The following is a 19,236-nucleotide window of genomic DNA, read 5'->3' as shown; positions in this document are numbered from 1 at the left end:
CTTTCAATGACTTGATTAAATTTAAACTGTTGTGTGCTTCTAATGTTACATTTTGTAATGAATGGAATGTTCCAAATGAAAACCACATTCATTGTTGGAAATTTGTTTAGTCAAGAAAAATATTCCATCCTGCGCCTTCAAATTTTCTTGCCACTGTGTGTGAAAGCCAATGCTGATTTGATCACCCTCCCGATTCAAAAATTGAACAAACGTTCATGAAACATACATTTGTGAATGAAAGTCTTCTAGTGTAGTCTAATACCATTTTTTATTAAATGGAGGCAGTTATTAACAGAGGTTTCTATAGTAGCAGTGATATACAGTAACCTTTTTATTCTTTCACTTTTATGTTAGGCAAGGACAAGCAGGATGCATAAAGTTGGAACTTTTCCCTTTGAACAGGACCCACAACAGAATGTTTAGCTGTAATATATATAAAAAGAGTAAAAGTAAAATAAATAAATGATTGGATGCCTATGGAGAAACATTACAAAGTGTGTGTGTGTGTGTGTGTGTGTGTGAAACATTACAAAGTGTGTGTGTGTGTGTGTGTGTGTGTGTGTGTGTGTGTGTGTGTGTGTACGTGTGTGTGTACGTGTGTGTACGGGGCGGACTGACCATTTGGAAACTCAGGCACTGCCCAAGGGCCTGGGGTCAGTAGGGGGCCCCATGAGATGCCCCTGGTACCTTTTACATAGGCTTTTTTTGAGTTTGGGCAAGGACACAGGGGCCCCATGATCCCCTATTGCCCGGGGCCCCATGAGTTGTCAGTCTGCCCCTGTGTGTGTTTATATATATATATAATTCAGTCTGTCAGTTGCATTAAAGTGGTTGTAAAGGCTTAAGGTTTTTTACCTTCATGCATTCTACCAGTTTTGTATGGTTTGTCCAATCCCTTGTAACTGAAACTTTGGCTGGACACCCTGGCCTCTTAAAGGAAGAGAAAACATAATGGATCTACTTGCAGGATCAATGGGTAATTAATGTTGCAGGGATGTATTAATGCCATTGACAGACTGTGTCATATATGATATTTTTGATTTTGCTCATTGTTCCAAGTTAAGTTTCTACCAAGAGCACATTGTGGTGAAAAATCTATCATTTCCTTTTCACAATTCCTCTTGTGTCTCCTTCAGATATGAATCATAGCGGCTCTAAACCAAAATTACCTTTCTATCCTTTCCTCTTTCATTGATAGTACTTCCTCAGACAAAAAAGTAACTGAAAGTAAAAAAGTACAAAGAGTATATTGCGCAGGCTGCCATAACAGTTGGTACTATATGCAGCCTAAGCTGCGGGGCCCCTTTAGACCTCATTCACACTAATGCGATTTCCTCTGACATTGGAATGCAGATTATTCTCTATGGTACCCGTTCACATCAATGTCACATGGTGCAGTGCAACTTTTGAAAAGATGTATGTACTTCTTTTGTTGCAGCGTAGAGCGTTTTTGGCCCTATAGACTTCAATAGATGAAAAACGCATGTACATGTGTTTTTGGTGCATTTTTTGGCAGGGTTTTGTGCCTAACGACCAGTATCCCCCTACAAAAAAAAGCATGAAAAACACAAGTAAAAACGCAAAAATGCTTAATGGCCCCAATGCACCTTGCAAATGTGTTTACAAAATCGCACCCCAGAACAGGTTTAAAAAAGTCCTGGATTATTTCTTAGATACACAGAATATAACTGGATACTAACATTTATAGGTAAAGTTGATCCAGGGAATATCTGATTGCCTGTCGGGGGATCAGGAAGGAATTTGTTTCCCTGCAGGAGCAAATTGGATCATGCTTTGCTGGGTTTTTTGCCTTCCTCTGGATCATCTGTGGGTATAGGATTATAACTTTTTTTTTTCTTTTTTTATGGTTGAACTGGATGGACTTTTGTCTTTTTTCAGCCAGACTAACTATGTTAGCTGATGTAACCAATGCAAATATGCGCTTTCATTTGAAAAAAAAAGGGTCATGCACTTCTTTTGTGTGAATTTGGAGCACAGGCCATATTACATTAGATTGTAAGCTCTCAGGAGCAGAGCCCTCCTAACCATCCTGTATCGAATTGTATTGTGATTAGAGATGAGCGAATTATTCAAAAATTCGGTTCGGCTGATTCGCCGAATTCGCCGAATAAATTCGCTTCGAGCCGAATATATTCGCTGCGAATTTAACTTATAAAAAGGGTGTTTCTAGGCTTCAGAGAGCCTTTATATTAGTGCAGAACACTGTACCTTTAATTTAAATGCCCTTGGAGTCTGCTGGGGAAGAGAAATAATACTGTCAGTCAGTATGACATGCAGATGAGTGCCGTCGATCTTAGAATCACCGCACACTTCACTCATTTGGGCAGTCACGGGGCCAAAACCAGAGTGTGGAGCCACAGTGTGGCGGTGGAGGCAGCAGCAATGGGAGGCCATACAGCACCCTATGACAAAATAGAACCCACCAGCAGTGTGAGCAGACCTGAAAGTGGCACATGGCAGAGTGTGGCGATAGAGACAGCAGCAATGGGAGGCCTTACAGGGACCCATGACACACTCCGGACCTGGCAGCAGCATGAGGAGGCGGTACAGGGGCCCATGACAGATTACGGGCCTGGCAGCAGCATGAGGAGTTGGTACGAGGGCCCATGGCAGATTACGGGCCTGGCAGCAGCATGAGGAGGCGGTACAGGGGCCCATGGCAGAGTGGCGGAGCGTAAGCAGCTAAAATTGAAGGCCATACAGAGGCCTATGTTAAAAGTCCCCCCAGCAGCAGCGTGGGGAGACGACTATCAAGAGTCCAATGGCAGAGTGGCGGAGCAGAAGCAGCTTCAATTGAAGGCCATACACAGGCCTAGGTTTAAAAGTCCCTCACAGTTAATTCCAATAACGAACTCTACTCCTCCGTGCAATCTACTTACGAGACCCTGGGCAGGTCTGGGTCCAATTTGTGGTAGAGACTGGTTTTGTTCAGCCATGCTTGAGCGAGTAATAACAGGTCTGTGCTGCCCTTTGGTGTCTGGCTTAATGCGCACAACACTGAACGTCCCAGCGTTTGTCAACGATTTGCCGTTAAGTGATGCAAACCCACTGAACCATGTTCATGAGGAGCCGGTACAGGGGGCCATGAATCAGTATGGACCTGGCAGCAGCGTGAGCAGACGACAGAGGCACATGGCGCAGGGTGGCGGTGTAGGCAGCATTATTCTGAAGCCATACACAGGCCTAGGTTAAAAAGCGGAAGCCGTCAGCAGCGTGAGCAGACGACAGAGACACATGGCGCAGGGTGGCGGTGGATGCAGCAGTATTCGGAAGCCAAACACAGGCCTCGGTTAAAAAGCGGAAGCCGTCAGCAGCGTGAGCAGACGACAGAGGCACATGGCGCAGGGTGGCGGTGGAGGCAGCAGCAATGGAAGGCCATACAGCACCCTATCACAAAATGGAACCCACCAACAGTGTAAGGAGACCTGAAAGTGGCACATGGCAGAGTCTGGTGATGAAGTCAGCAGCAATGGGAGGCCATACAGGGACCCATGACACACTCTGGACCTGGCAGCAGCAAGAGGAGGCGGTACAGGGGCCCATGGCAGAGTGGCGAAGCGTAAGCAGCTTAAATTAAAGGCCATACAGAGGCCTATGTTAAAAAGTCCCCCCAGCAGCAGTGTGGGGAGACGACTATCAAGAGTCCAATGGCAGAGTGGCGGAGCGTAAGCAGCTTCAATTGAAGGCCATACACAGGCCTAGGTTAAAAAGTCCCCCCAGCAGCAGCGTGGGGAGACGACTATCAAGAGTCCAATGGCTGAGTGGCGATCCGGGAAGTCAGCGTTGTGATTGCAGATGCAATGCAGAAATTCTACGAAGTAATGCCGTGGGTGCGAAGAAGATCATATACCGTCGTACTTCCATCCATAAGACGGAACAACCTGCGAACCGGGAGCTTTATTGCCCTGACCCGCTGAGCAGCTTCTGGGATACCCAAGAGGCCCATGGCAGAGTGGCGGAGCGTAAGCAGCTTCAATTAAAGGCCATACAGAGGCCTATGTTAAAAAGTCCCCCCAGCAGCAGCGTGGGGAGACGACTATCAAGAGTCCAATGGCAGAGTGGCGGAGCGGAAGCAGCTTCAATTGAAGGCCATACACAGGCCTAGGTTAAAAAGTCCCCCCAGCAGCAGTGTGGGGAGACGACTATCAAGAGTCCAATGGCTGAGTGGCGATCCGGGAAGTCAGCGTTGTGATTGCAGATGCAATGCAGAAATTCTATGAGGTGATGCCGTGGGTGCGAAGAAGATCATATACCGTCGTACTTCCATCCATAAGACGGAACAACCTGCGAACCGGGAGCTTTATTGCCCTGACCCGCTGAGCAGCTTCTGGGATACCCAAGAGGCCCATGGCAGAGTGGCGGAGCGGAAGCAGCTTCAATTAAAGGCCATACAGAGGCCTATGTTAAAAAGTCCCCCCAGCAGCAGCGTGGGTAGACGACTATCTAGAGTCCAATGGCAGAGTGGCGGAGCGGAAGCAGCTTCAATTGAAGGCCATACACAGGCCTAGGTTAAAAAGTCCCTCCAGCAGCAGTGTGGGGAGACGACTATCAAGAGTCCAATGGCTGAGTGGCGATCCGGGAAGTCAGCGTTGTGATTGCAGATGCAATGCAGAAATTTTATGAGGTAATGCCGTGGGTGCGAAGAAGATCATATACCGTCGTACTTCCATCCAAAAGACGGAACAACCTGCGAACCGGGAGCTTTATTGCCCTGACCCGCTGCGCAGCTTCTGGGATACCCAGGAGTTTGGCTTCTGTGGGGAATATGGTTGAAAACTGAAACTTAAAGGCATGTTGACGGAAGGGCACCAGTGTCAGTGCTCCGGAGGGAATATAGCTTCAAAGCTGACACTTAAAGGTATATCGACGGTCAGAGACCACAGGAAGTGGAGCTTGCGTCTTAAATCGACTGAATGTGGCAGACGTGAAACGTCTACGGGCCGTATATGAAACGGGTTGTTCCTCTTTCTGGAATAAGTGTTGGAAATGGCCACTCTTTTTGGTGTGGCGTTGTCAGGAATGGACTAGCCAGCAATGGTGGGACTCACCTGCCTTTTGATCTGCAGTACCAGGGCTGGCCAGCGGGTGCTCCCAGCAATCAGAGACTCAACTTTGCAGCCAGCTAACACCTGGAACTGATTATGCTGGGGTATTTAAGGGATGGCCAGACTTGCAGACTCTGCCTTGGTGTTGTGTTTCTCTTGGGCCCTGTATCCTGTTCCTGCTCTCTGTTCCTGTCTGATTCTCTGCTGACCCTGCTCTGATCCCTGGCTTGTCTGACCATCCCTCTGCCTGACCCTCTGTACTACGCTGCCTGCTACCTGTTCTGATCCCTGGCTTGTCTGACCATCCCTGTGCCTGACCCTCTGTACTACGCTTCCTGCTACCTGTTCTGATCCATGGCTTGTGACCCTGACCATCCCTCTGCCTGACCCTCTGTACTACGCTGCTAGCTACCTGCTGAACCTGGCCTGTGACCCCGACCAATCTCTGCTTGCTCCCCCTGTACCTACCTGCCCAATTGATATTGACCCGGCCTGCCTGACGACGCTTGCTTGTATGTACTGTTATCTGTGGGTGGTTGGTTTGGTTTGTTTGCACTGTATTATGTTTAGTATTGCACTGCGTTTATGTTTGTATTGTTAGTGTTAATAAATTATATTGTTTATCACATATCTGAAGTCTGCGTTTCCCTGCGTCAGTCACACACCTCTGGTCACACCTGGGAGCCCTGACATTACACCAAGGCCAATCCTGACCAGAAGTGGCTGCACAGGGAAGCCATCTTGGCTTGTTGCTGGGAAGGATGGATCTGGATGAGGTTGTGTATTTATCTCTGCTAGTGTTTGATGACAGGGAGTATGCTTATCAAACTCTGAAGGAGTATCCCAGGGATCAACTACTAGAATGTATATGGCTCGCTCATGTTCTAGTAGATCAGGGCACAGAGTTCTCTGAGGTGCAGCCTTTGATTGAGGTTTGTGCTGAGTTGGTTTCATCTGGTTCCCCCAAATGCAGGGATGAATTTTTGCCACCATTTAGTGCAGACCAGGTAGAGTCCCTGGTGTGGTTATTAGAGGATGATGTGGGTTACTTTCTGGAGCGTTATTCCACATGTTCACCACAGACACTAAGAGATTGTATAAACGCAGTGCAGTCATTGACCAGACAGGCTTTGTGTAAGCTCAGCTTTGTTCAACCCATACTGCAGACATGGACAGACTTGTTGCACCCAGCCTCAGTCAGCTTACAAAAACCCAGTCCTGCTTCTAACTCTACTCCTGTATTCCCACCAGCTCCTCCAGTTACAGCCCAGTATACTTGGCTATCTACCGCATGTCAGTACCCTGTTCCCACTCGCTGCACCTATCCTGCCTTTAACCCTGTAAAAAAGCCCTCTGTAGCAACTGCTCCCTCTCCTGTTCCATCCTCCAGTTTTTCTCTGTCTCCAGCTGCTCCATTCGTTTGCAGACCTGCGTTTACTTGCAGTGCTCCAGTAGTTAAAACCAGAAAAAAGCGAAAATTCTTTCCAACCAATACCATCCTGCCAGTATCCAAACCGGTGAACCTGCCTTCCGTGACTCAGCCTGAAGCCTCTACTCAGCCTGAAGCCTCTCTTCAGCCGGATGCCTCTCTTCAGCCGGATGTGCCTCTGCCCGGAGTCCAGCCCGATGTGCCTCTGCCCGGAGTCCAGCCCGATGTGCCTCTGCCCGGAGTCCAGCCCGATGTGCCTCTGCCCGGAGTCCAGCCCGATGTGCCTCTGCCCGGAGTCCAGCCCGATGTGCCTCTGCCCGGAGTCCAGCCCGATGTGCCTCTGCCCGGAGTCCTGCCCGATGTGCCTCTGCCCGGAGTCCTGCCCGATGTGCCTCTGCCCGGAGTCCTGCCCGATGTGCCTCTGCCCGGAGTCCTGCCCGATGTGCCTCTGCCCGGTGTGCCCTTGCCCAATGTGCCTCTGCCCGGTGTGCCCCTGCCCGGTGTGCCGCTGCCCGGAGTCCTGCCCGGTGTGCCGCTGCCCGGAGTCCTGCCCGGTGTGCCAGTCTTTGATATCCTGCCAGTTACCAGACCCGGGCGGTGGAACATTTTGCCCAGCTAGGACTGTTTGGAGCGTCCTGAGGCCGCTCCTTGAGGGGGGGGTACTGTCAGGAATGGACTAGCCAGCAATGGTGGGACTCACCTGCCTTTTGATCTGCAGTACCAGGGCTGGCCAGCGGGTGCTCCCAGCAATCAGAGACTCAACTTTGCAGCCAGCTAACACCTGGAACTGATTATGCTGGGGTATTTAAGGGATGGCCAGACTTGCAGACTCTGCCTTGGTGTTGTGTTTCTCTTGGGCCCTGTATCCTGTTCCTGCTCTCTGTTCCTGTCTGATTCTCTGCTGACCCTGCTCTGATCCCTGGCTTGTCTGACCATCCCTCTGCCTGACCCTCTGTACTACGCTGCCTGCTACCTGTTCTGATCCCTGGCTTGCGACCCTGACCATCCCTCTGCCTGACCCTCTGTACTACGCTGCTAGCTACCTGCTGAACCTGGCCTGTGACCCCGACCAATCTCTGCTTGCTCCCCCTGTACCTACCTGCCCAATTGATATTGACCCGGCCTGCCTGACGACGCTTGCTTGTATGTACTGTTATCTGTGGGTGGTTGGTTTGGTTTGTTTGCACTGTATTATGTTTAGTATTGCACTGCGTTTATGTTTGTATTGTTAGTGTTAATAAATTATATTGTTTATCACATATCTGAAGTCTGCGTTTCCCTGCGTCAGTCACACACCTCTGGTCACACCTGGGAGCCCTGACAGGCGTTTTGTCTATTTAATTCCGATAACGGACTCTATTCCTCCGTGCAATCTAGTTACGAGACCCTGGGCAGGTCTGGGTCCAATTTGTGGTAGAGACTGGTTTTGTTCAGCCATGCTTGAGCGAGTAATAACAGGCCTGTGCTGCCCTTTGGTGTCTGGCTTAATGCGCACAACACTGAACATCCCAGCATTTGTCAACGATTTGCCATTAAGTGATGCAAACCCGCTGAACCACGTTCATGAGGAGCCGGTACAGGGGGCCATGAATCAGTATGGACCTGGCAGCAGTGTGAGGAGACCCGAAAGTGGCACATGGCGCAGGGTGGCGGTGGAGGCAGCAGTATTCGGAAGACATACACAGGACTAGTTTAAAAAGCGGAAGCCGTCAGCAGAGTGAGCAGACGACAGAGGCACATGGCGCAGGGTGGCGGTGGAGGCAGCATTATTCTGAAGCCATACACAGGCCTAGGTTAAAAAGCGGAAGCCGTCAGCAGCGTGAGCAGACGACAGAGGCACATGGCGCAGGGTGGCGGTGGAGGCAGCAGTATTCGGAAGCCATACACAGGCCTAGGTTTAAAACTGGAACCCAGCAGCGTGAGCAGACGACAAAGACGCACATGGCAGAGGATGGATCTGGCAGCAGTATGAGAAGGCGGTACAGGGGCCCGTGGCACAGTGTGGTGATGGGGGCTACAGCAACTGGATGCCAGAAAGTGGCCGATAGGGCTATATACTGCATGGAATTATAAAGTTGTAAAGACAGCGGCCTATAAGGCTATACTCACTATAACAATCATGACTTGATTGACCATTGGCCTATAAGGCTATACACAGCATGAATATCATGACTTATTCTGAGAGTGGTTTGGAAGGCTATATACAAAAAGTAATTCATGAGCTGTCCGGACAGCGGACAATAAGTACATATATACAAATCAATTCATCAGCTGTCCAGCCAGCGGCCTCAAAGGCGACACATATAGAAAGCAATTCATGAGCTGTTCAGACAGCGGCCTCTAAGGCGACAGATATACAAAGCAATTCCCGAGGTGTTCAGTGAGCGGCTTGAACGGCTAGGTTATTACTAAATATATCTTTCTGGCCAAACATCAGCCTATAAATAGATGTCTACACAGTGACAAAAAAGTAGGTCGCCTTACAGCGGCGTATCCTACAAAATGACATTATAAGAAATGGTTTAGACCAAAAAAAAAAAAAAAAGTCCTTTGATGCGATGCTATACCTTAGTAGATTGTGGAAAGTCGACAAGTCAAGCGTAACTGTGTACATTACAGAAAATCTTAACAAGACAACCAAACATGTGGCCAAACCGTGACCGATACAACAAGTTAACAATGTAAGAAACAGGAGGGGGCCAAACCGTGGCCAATAAATAAACAGTCCACCTCATTGATGAGATGGACAACACGTGTCAAATAAATATTTAAAAAAATTGCTATTCCATCGGTCTGGAACTGGTCGACTATAAATAATTAAAAAGTTTAAATTCATGTGACAGTCGTCCAGCGACGTATAAATAATTTAAAAACACCAATTCATGAAGGGCCCGACCAGCAGAGTATAAGTCATTAAAAAGGTTCAATTCATGTGACGGTCGTCCAGCGAAGTATAAATAATTTAAAAACCCCAATTCATGAGGGGCCCGACCTGCAGAGTATAAGTCATTAAAAATGTGCAAAACATGAGTCGGCCGACCAGCAGCCTCTCAATAAAATATATATACAAATGTACGGATCAGGTGGAGGTCTTCCATTTGTCCCTAATAACATGTTTGGGGCATGATTCATGGCGGATTTAGTCAGTTGTGTCAGGAACTGATGGTTTGAAATCCAGACTAATCGACGCCTGATTCATTTTCACAAACGTCAGTCTCTCCACACTTTGGGTGGACAGTCGTGTCCTCCGCGGAGTTACAATACCTCCTGCCGCACTAAACACGCGCTCCGATGCCACGCTACTGGCCGGGCATGACAGCCTTTCAAGGGCAAATTCAGCTAGTTGGGGCCAAAGGTCAAGTTTCGTTGCCCAGTAGTCAAGGGGATTGTCTACCTCGGTTGGCAGGGTGCTGTCCAAGTAGGCCCAAGCCTGTTGTTTGAGCTCCTGCTCCAGGTCCACCTGATGCTGCTGCTGCTGCTGCTGCGGCTGGTTAGTAGTTTCCTCACTGCGCTGGTGAAGAAAGCTACTCATCATCGACTGCAGACTGAGGCAGCCGCTGCTGGTGGAGCTGCCACTGCTCCTACCACCCCACCCCTCCCCTGCTGCCATGGCAGCGGAACGCGAGCGCACAGGGCCCACAGTGTCTGAGGATGGACGTTGGCGCAGAAAGGCAGAGACCAACTGACTACATAGGTGGTTTTTATAGTACTTTATTTTGGCCTCCCTCTCAGCAGGTGTGAAAAAGGCCACCATTTTTGAACGGTAGCGAGGGTCCAACAAGGTGGACAGCCAAAAGTCATCCCTCTGTCTGATGGTTATTATTCGGCTGTCGCTACGCAAGCAACCGAGCATGCTATGGGCCATTTGTGCCAAGGAATGCGAGGGACTCCCTGCCTCCATCTCCACAGCATACTGCCACGGTGCGTCTGGGTCCTCTGTCTCCTCCTCCTCCTCTACCAGATGCTCCTGCTCCTCCACTCCTGTCCGCTGAGTGGAAAAACCACCCATTTCACTCAATGATTCCTGAGCACCAATGTCCTCCTCTACCTCCTCCTCTTCTTCCTGTCCTGCCCCCACAGGGGTCATGTGGCGTTGAGATCTGTGCGCCACGTCTACCGCACCCTGACCAGCCATTGTTAACAGCATTTGTTCCAGGACGTGCAACAGAGGAATGACGTCGTTCATCCCATAGTCCTGCCGACTCACGAATAGCGTGGCCTCCTCAAAGGGCCTGAGCAAGCGGCAGGTGTCACGCATGAGCTGCCAATGGCTGACATCGAAGTTACACAGGGGAGTACCTTTATCCGCTTGTAACATCAGGAAATCGGTGATGGCCTTTCGCTGTTCGTAAAGGCGGTCTAACATATGTAGGGTTGAATTCCACCTTGTTGCAACGTCGCAGATCAGGTGATGCTGTGGAATTCCGTTCTGCCGCTGCAGCTCAAGGAGGGTGTGCTTTGCGGTGTAGGAATGGCTGTAATGCATGCAAAGTTTACGTGACATTTTAAGGATGTCTTGCAGTGGGATGGTGGATTTTAGGAACCGCTTGACAACCAGATTGAACACGTGAGCCATGCATGGCGCATGGCACAACCTTCCTTGACGCAGAGCAGACACCATGTTCTTTCCGTTGTCGGTCAACATGGTTCCGATTTTCAGTTTGCGCGGAGACATCCATCTGTCGATTTCTCTGTTCATTACACTCAGAAGTTCCTCCCCTGTGTGACTACGTTCGCCAAGGCATACCAGGTGCAGAACAGCGTGACACCGTTGCGCCCTGCACATGTGATATGCCGGTCGGGTAATGGGACTTGGCACGGGGGTGGCGGCTGAGGACACGGCGGAAGAAGAGGTGGTAGAGGCGGACATCTTTGCTGGACCAAGGACGTGCAAACGTGGAGGCAAAAGCGGCGTGACCTGTCCAAGTTGCTGGTGCGGCTGTGCCGGCACCACGTTCACCCAGTGGGCCGTAAATGACATGTACTGTCCCTGACCGTAGTTACAGCTCCACACATCGGCACTGCCGTGCACTTTGGCAGAGATCGACATGCTCAAAGACTGGCCCACCATCTCTTCTACATGTGAATGCAGGGCTGGCACTGCCTTTTTGGCAAAGAAATGCCGGCTTGGCACTCTCCACCGCGGCTCGGCACAAGCCATCATTTCTCGGAAAGGTGCTGAGTCCACCACTTGGAAAGGGAGGGACTGCAGCACCAGCAACTTGGACAGGAGGACGTTCAGCTTCTGCACCGTCGGGTGCGTGCTCGCAAACTGTTGTCTCTTGGAAACGGATTCCAAGAAAGACTGCTGACGGAATCCGTGAAGAGGAGTAGCAGGAGAAGGAGCATCTGAACGAGCGGAAGATGCCAACGAGCGACAACTCCCCTCAGCAGAGGTGTTGGAGCCTTGACTGGCTGATAGAGGGCGATTGACGTCGGGTGACGGAGCAAGTAACGGAGCGGGTGATGGAGCGGGGGCTGGGGCAGGCAGAACCGCCGTATCTTTATCACTAGAGATGAGCGAATCGAACATGACGAAGTGGAATTCGTTCCGAAGATTTTGAAAAATTCTATTCGCGACGAATCCGAAGATTAGCAAACTTCGGATGCACGAATCGAATTTTCCCAAAAATGGCGGCGACATGTGTGGCGACGGAGAAAATGGACAGAGAAGATGGGGCGGGGATCTCTGGGAAGGCGCGCAGACAAGGCGCGCTGACCCATAATGCATTCATGACATGTGATCGCATTAGCCAATCAGCAGCCAGCCAGCACTGTGTAATGGTGGAGCTATAAATCGCGGCCATCTTAGAATTCTCCATTAGCCTCCGGTCATTCAAGAGAGACAGACCTGTGTGTATTAAGGGACAGAGTTAGGGCCACAGAGACTTTAGGGCCACAGAATCGTTACTCAGGGACACAGAATCGTTACCACTCAGCCATCGGACTCTTGATAGTCGTCTCCCCACACTGCTGCTGGGGGGACTTTTTAACCTAGGCCTGTGTATGGCCTTCAATTGAAGCTGCTTCCGCTCCGCCACTCTGCCATTGGACTCTTGATAGTCATCTCCCCACGCTGCTGCTGGGGGGACTTTTTAACATAGGCCTCTGTATGGCCTTTAATTGAAGCTGCTTACTCTCCGCCACTCTGCCATTGGACTCTTGATAGTCGTCTCCCCACACTGCTGCTGGGGGGACTTTTTAACATAGGCCTCTGTATGGCCTTCAATTTAAGCTGCTTACGCTTCGCCACTCTGCCATGGGCCCCTGTACCGCCTCCTCTTGCTGCTGCCAGGTCCAGAGTGTGTCATGGGTCCCTGTACGGCCTCCCATTGCTGCTGACTTCATCGCCAGACTCTGCCATGTGCCACTTTCAGGTCTCCTTACACTGTTGGTGGGTTCCATTTTGTGATAGGGTGCTGTATGGCCTTCCATTGCTGCTGCCTCCACCGCCACCCTGCGCCATGTGCCTCTGTCGTCTGCTCACGCTGCTGACGGCTTCCGCTTTTTAACCGAGGCCTGTGTTTGGCTTCCGAATACTGCTGCATCCACCGCCACCCTGCGCCATGTGTCTCTGTCGTCTGCTCACGCTGCTGACGGCTTCCGCTTTTTAACCTAGGCCTGTGTATGGCTTCAGAATAATGCTGCCTACACCGCCACCCTGCGCCATGTGCCTCTGTCGTCTGCGCACGCTGCTGCCAGGTCCATACTGATTCATGGCCCCCTGTACCGGCTCCTCATGAACGTGGTTCAGCGGGTTTGCATCACTTAACGGCAAATCGTTGACAAACGCTGGGACGTTCAGTGTTGTGCGCATTAAGCCAGACACCAAAGGGCAGCACAGACCTGTTATTACTCGCTCAAGCATGGCTGAACAAAACCAGTCTCTACCACAAATTGGACCCAGACCTGCCCAGGGTCTCGTAAGTAGATTGCACGGAGGAGTAGAGTTCGTTATTGGAATTAACTGTGAGGGACTTTTAAACCTAGGCCTGTGTATGGCCTTCAATTGAAGCTGCTTCTGCTCCGCCACTCTGCCATTGGACTCTTGATAGTCGTCTCCCCACGCTGCTGCTGGGGGGACTTTTTAACATAGGCCTCTGTATGGCCTTCAATTTTAGCTGCTTACGCTCCGCCACTCTGCCATGGGCCCCTGTACCGCCTCCTCATGCTGCTGCCAGGCCCGTAATCTGCCATGGGTCCCCGTACCGACTCCTCATGCTGCTGCCAGGCCCGTAATCTGTCATGGGCCCCTGTACCGCCTCTTCATGCTGCTGCCAGGTCCAGAGTGTGTCATGGGTCCCTGTACGGCCTCCCATTGCTGCTGTCTCCATCGCCACACTCTGCCATGTGCCACTTTCAGGTCTCCTCACACTGCTGGTGGGTTCCATTTTGTCATAGGGTGCTGTATGGCCTCCCATTGCTGCTGCCTCCACCGCCACACTGTGGCTCCACACTCTGGTTTTGGCCCCGTGACTGCCCAAATGAGTGAAGTGTGCAGTGATTCTAAGATCGACGGCACTCATCTGCATGTCATACTGACTGACAGTATTACAGTTGCAAGAAAAAGTATGTGAACCCCTTGGGATTACGTGGAGTTTTGCATGAATTGGGCATAAAATGTGCTCTGAACGTCATCTAAGTCACAACAATAGAAGAACACAGTCTGCTGAACATAATACTACACAAACATTAGATGTTGCCATGGTTTAATTACACATAACATGTAAACATTCACAGTGCAGGGAGGAAAAAGTATGTGAGGCCCTAGCTTAATGACTTCTCCCAGAGCTAATTGGAGCCAGGAGTGAGCCAACCTTGACTCCAATCAGTGTGATGATATTGGATGTGTTGCTGACAGCTGTCCTGCCCTTAAAAAACACACACCTGTTTTGGGTTTACTGGTTTCAAGAAGCACTGTCTGATGTGAACCATGCCTCGCAGAAAAGAGCTCTCAGAAGACCTACCATCAAGAATTGTTGACTTGCATGAAGCTGGAAAGGGTTACAAAAGTATCTCCAAAAGCCTTGATGTTCATGTGTCCACGGTAAGGCAGACTGTCTACAAATGGAGAAAGTTTAGCACTGTTGCTACTCTCCCTAGGCGTGGTCGTCCTGTAAAAATGACTGCAAGAGCACCGCGCAGAATGCTGCATGAGGTAAAGAAGAATCCCAGAGTGTCAGCTAAAGACCTACAGAAATCTCTGGCACATGCTAACATTTTTGTTGACACATCTACAATAAGGAAAACATTAAACAAGAATGGAGTACATGGGAGGACACCACGGAGGAAGCCATTGCTGTCCAAAAAGAATATTGCAGCACGTTTGAAGTTTGAAAAAGAGCACCTGGATGTTCCACAGCACTACTGGCAAAATATACTGTGGACAGATGAAACCAAGATTGAGTTGTTTGGGAAGAACACACAACACTATGTGTGGAGAAAAAAAGGCACAGCCCACCAACATCAAAACCTCATCCCCACTGTGAAACATGGCGGAGGGAGCATCATGGTTTGGGGCTGCTTTGCTGCCTCAGGGCCTGGACGGATTGTTGTCATTGATGGGAAAATGAATTCCAGAGTTTATCAAGACATTTTGCAGGAAAACGTACGACCATCTGTCCGCCAACTGAAGCTCCGCAGAGGATGGGTGATGCAACAGGACAATGACCCAAAGCATACAAGTCATTCAACAAAACAATGGCTGCAACAGCACAGAATACGCCTTCTGGAGTGGCCCAGTCAGAGTCCTGACCTCAACCCGATTGAAATGCTGTGGCATGACCTTAAGAGAGCGATTCACACCAGACATCCCAAGAATATTGCTACACTGAAACAGATTTGTGAAGAGGAGTGGTCCAAAATGACTCCAGATCGTTGTGCAGGTCTGATCTGCAACTACAGGAAATGTTTGGTTGAGGTTATTGCTGCCAAAGGAGGGTCAACCAGTTATTAAGTCCAAAGGTTCACATACTTTTTCCTCCCTGCACTGTGAATATTTACATGTTATGTGCAATTAAACCATGGCAACATCTAATGTTTGTGTAGTATTATGTTCAGCAGACTGTGTTCTTCTATTGTTGTGACTTAGATGACGTTCAGAGCACATTTTATGCCCAATTCATGCAAAACTCCACGTAATCCCAAGGGGTTCACATACTTTTTCTTGCAACTGTATTTCTCTTCCCCAGCAGACTCCAAGGGCATTTAAATTAAAGGTACAGTGTTCTGCACTAATATAAAGGCTCTCTGAAGCCTAGAAACACCCTTTTTATAAGTTAAATTCGCAGCGAATATATTCGGCTCGAAGCAAATTTATTCGGCGAATTCGTCGAATCAGCCGAACCGAATTTTTGAATAATTTGCTCATCTCTATTTATCACAGTTTTCCCAGGCCACCGAATGGCGACGCTGCATATGCTGACGCAACGCTGTAGTCCCAACATTGGCCCCCTGGCCACGCTTGACTTTCTGGCCACATAGGCGACATACGGCTACGTTTACTTCCTCGGGCGGCTTGACGAAAAATTGCCACACCGCCAAGTAGGAAACTTTGCCCCCGCTACTCCTCACTGGCTGACTGCTACTTCCTCCGTGCACACCGGCACCACTACTGGCCGTGGTGGTAGGCTGCAGTGGAGCTGGTGCTCTACTCCGTGGCCGTTTGGCTCCACTGACACTGCTGCGACCCTGCTGCCTCCTGGGCAACCCACCGACTGTTTTGCTCGCTGGCAAGCTGGCACCCTCTTCTCCTGATGATGCGGAAGCAATAGCCTGATGACGACGAGGCTGCCAAGTGCGATCAGCCTCATCATCATCAATTAGGGTCTCCGCGTCACTACTAGCCCCCTCGGCTGCGTGTGGGTCAGGAGACAGACCTGTCTCTAGACCGGCTACCGAGCCACTCTCCTCGCCAGTACTTCTTCGCCTGGCTGCTGAAGAGGCGGATGTCTCCCCCTGTTCCTGACCGCCCTCTGTTAGCTCTTCCTCACTGTACAGTGGGGCTGAGCCCACAGCATGCGATACTTCGCTTGGTGAGGGAACAGCAAAGGACAGGGGCAGGTAGAGGACACGTGATTTCAGTGGGCTTGCTCCCGGGCCATGCCAACTAACGGTTGTGTCTGACGTACCCACCGACCGTTGGCTGTAGGTGTCAGAGGTGACGTGGGAAGAGGAAGACGACCGAGTCAACCAATCGATGACGGCAGGGTTGTCGGTGGAGACACGACCGCTGGATGACACCGGGAGCACTGGCCTCTGGCTGCGACTAGTGCTGCCTCGACCCCTTCCTCTGCTGCCACGTCTGCTCGCTCCTGAAACATTGCCTCCTCTGCCACTCCTCTGCGTGTTGTCTGACATACTCTTTAATTCAATAAGCGCCCCAAAAATAAAACCGGATTTAACTCTTTGAACGTACAATAGTGGTTGTGAAGCAGAAAGTCAGTTTATTTAGCACAATCGGTCAATTGCAGCTTGTCGTTGGCTGGAAACTGTACGTTTATGTCACTGGAATGCACTAATCACCCAAAAAATATTACCGCCACCCGGCGTGTAAATGGATCTAACTCTTTGAACGTACAATAGTGGTTGTGAAGCAGAAAGTCAGTTTATTTAGCACAATCGGTCAATTGCAGCTTGCCGTTGGCTGGAAACTGTACGTTTATGTCACTGGAATGCACTAATCACCCAAAAAATATTACCGCCACCCGGCGTGTAAATGGATCTAACTCTTTGAACGTACAATAGTGGTTGTGAAGCAGAAAGTCAGTTTATTTAGCACAATCGGTCAATTGCAGCTTGCCGTTGGCTGGAAACTGTACGTTTATGTCACTGGAATGCACTAATCACCCAAAAAATATTACCGCCACCCGGCGTGTAAATGGATCTAACTCTTTGAACGTACAATAGTGGTTGTGAAGCAGAAAGTCAGTTTATTGTACACAATCGGTCAATTGCAGCTTGCCGTTGGCTGGAAACTGTACGTTTGTGTCACTGGAATGCACTAATCACCCAAAAAATATTACCGCCAGCCGGCGTGTAAATGGATTAACTCTTTGAACATACAATAGTGGTTGTGAAGCAGAAAGTCAGTTTATTTAGCACAATCGGTCAATTGCAGCTTGCCGTTGGCTGGAAACTGTACGTTTATGTCACTGGAATGCACTAATCACCCAAAAAATATTACTGCCACCCGGCGTGTAAATGGATCTAACTCTTTGAACGTACAATAGTGGTTGTGAAGCAGAAAGTCAGTTTATTTAGCACAATCGGTCAATTGCAGCTTGCCGTTGGCTGGAAACTGTACGTTTATGTCACTGGAATGCACTAATCACCCAAAAAATATTACCGCCACCCGGCGTGTATATGGATTTAACTCTTTGAACGTACAATAGTGGTTGTGAAGCAGAAAGTCAGTTTATTTAGCACAATCGGTCAATTGCAGCTTGCCGTTGGCTGGAAACTGTACGTTTATGTCACTGGAATGCACTAATCACCCAAAAAATATTACCGCCACCCGGCGTGTAAATGGATCTAACTCTTTGAACGTACAATAGTGGTTGTGAAGCAGAAAGTCAGTTTATTGTACACAATCGGTCAATTGCAGCTTGCCGTTGGCTGGAAACTGTACGTTTGTGTCACTGGAATGCACTAATCACCCAAAAAATATTACCGCCAGCCGGCGTGTAAATGGATTTAACTCTTTGAACGTACAATAGTGGTTGTGAAGCAGAAAGTCAGTTTATTTTGCACAATCGGCAAACTGCAGCACCAACTGTGCACGACAGCCACCAAAAAAAAAAAGGGTGTATGTCACTTTAAATTTTCGATTCTTTGATAGCTGTGTCCCTGAGTAACGATTCTGTGTCCCTGAGTAACGATTCTGTGTCCCTGAGTAACGATTCTGTGTCCCTGAGTAACGATTCTGTGGCCCTAAAGTCTCTGTGGCCCTAACTCTGTCCCTTAATACACACAGGTCTGTCTCTCTTGAATGACCGGAGGCTAATGGAGAATTCTAAGATGGCCGCGATTTATAGCTCCACCATTACACAGTGCTGGCTGGCTGCTGATTGGCTAATGCGATCACATGTCATGAATGCATTATGGGTCAGCGCGCCTTGTCTGCGCGCCTTCCCAGAGATCCCCGCCCCATCTTCTCTGTCCATTTTCTCCGTCGCCACACATGTCGCCGCCATTTTTGGGAAAATTCGATTCGTGCATCCGAAGTTTGCTAATCTTCGGATTCGTCGCGAATAGAATTTTTCCAAATCTTCGGAACGAATTCCACTTCGTCATGTTCGATTCGCTCATCTCTAATTGTGATTATACCGTCTCACTTTATAATGTAAAGCGCAGCAAAAAATATTAGCGCTCTACAAATCCTGTATAATAACTATAGGACAGTCCATTGCAATGAATGGGCTGCCCTAAGAGCGACATGCAAAAACACGTGTGCACTGTTGCAGCTGCATAGGTGTGAACGGAGCGTATCCTGGGTTCACACTTGTGCGGACTGCATTCTGTGGGTAGGGCGGCCCTTTCATTTCACAGGACTAACCTACCTGCAGAAATATGGGGAAAGAAGTCACGGACCATTTTTAAAAATTGTGCTGCATGTAATCGCATGGTGAGGTTTTGAGCACATGAAAACGTCGGCATTCTGACGATGCGTGAAAGTGCCATTAAGGATTAAAGTGTTACTAAACCCAGGACCCTGCATTCACTACATCCGGTCTCCCACAG

At 49.4% G+C, this 19,236-nt stretch overlaps 1 protein-coding gene across 1 annotated transcript in view; it reads right to left on the bottom strand.

Annotated features, from left to right (window-relative positions):
* Positions 1–249: 249 nt before the first annotated feature.
* The window catches only part of LOC149439349 (uncharacterized), a 70,433-nt gene continuing 51,446 nt past the window's right edge, over positions 250–19,236 (bottom strand). The window contains exon 16 of the mRNA XM_089659161.1: positions 250–423. Coding sequence (XP_089515287.1) covers positions 332–423 — 92 coding nt within the window. The 3' untranslated portion in view covers positions 250–331. The remainder of the gene's footprint in view (positions 424–19,236) is intronic.

Source organism: Staurois parvus, unplaced genomic scaffold, assembly GCF_062004578.1.
Source record: "Staurois parvus isolate SC_StPar_1 unplaced genomic scaffold, SC_StPar_1.0 ptg001133l, whole genome shotgun sequence".
Taxonomy (NCBI): domain Eukaryota; kingdom Metazoa; phylum Chordata; class Amphibia; order Anura; family Ranidae; genus Staurois; species Staurois parvus.
The sequence above is the reverse complement of the archived record's forward strand: the minus strand, read 5'-3'. Positions and strand labels throughout refer to the sequence as shown.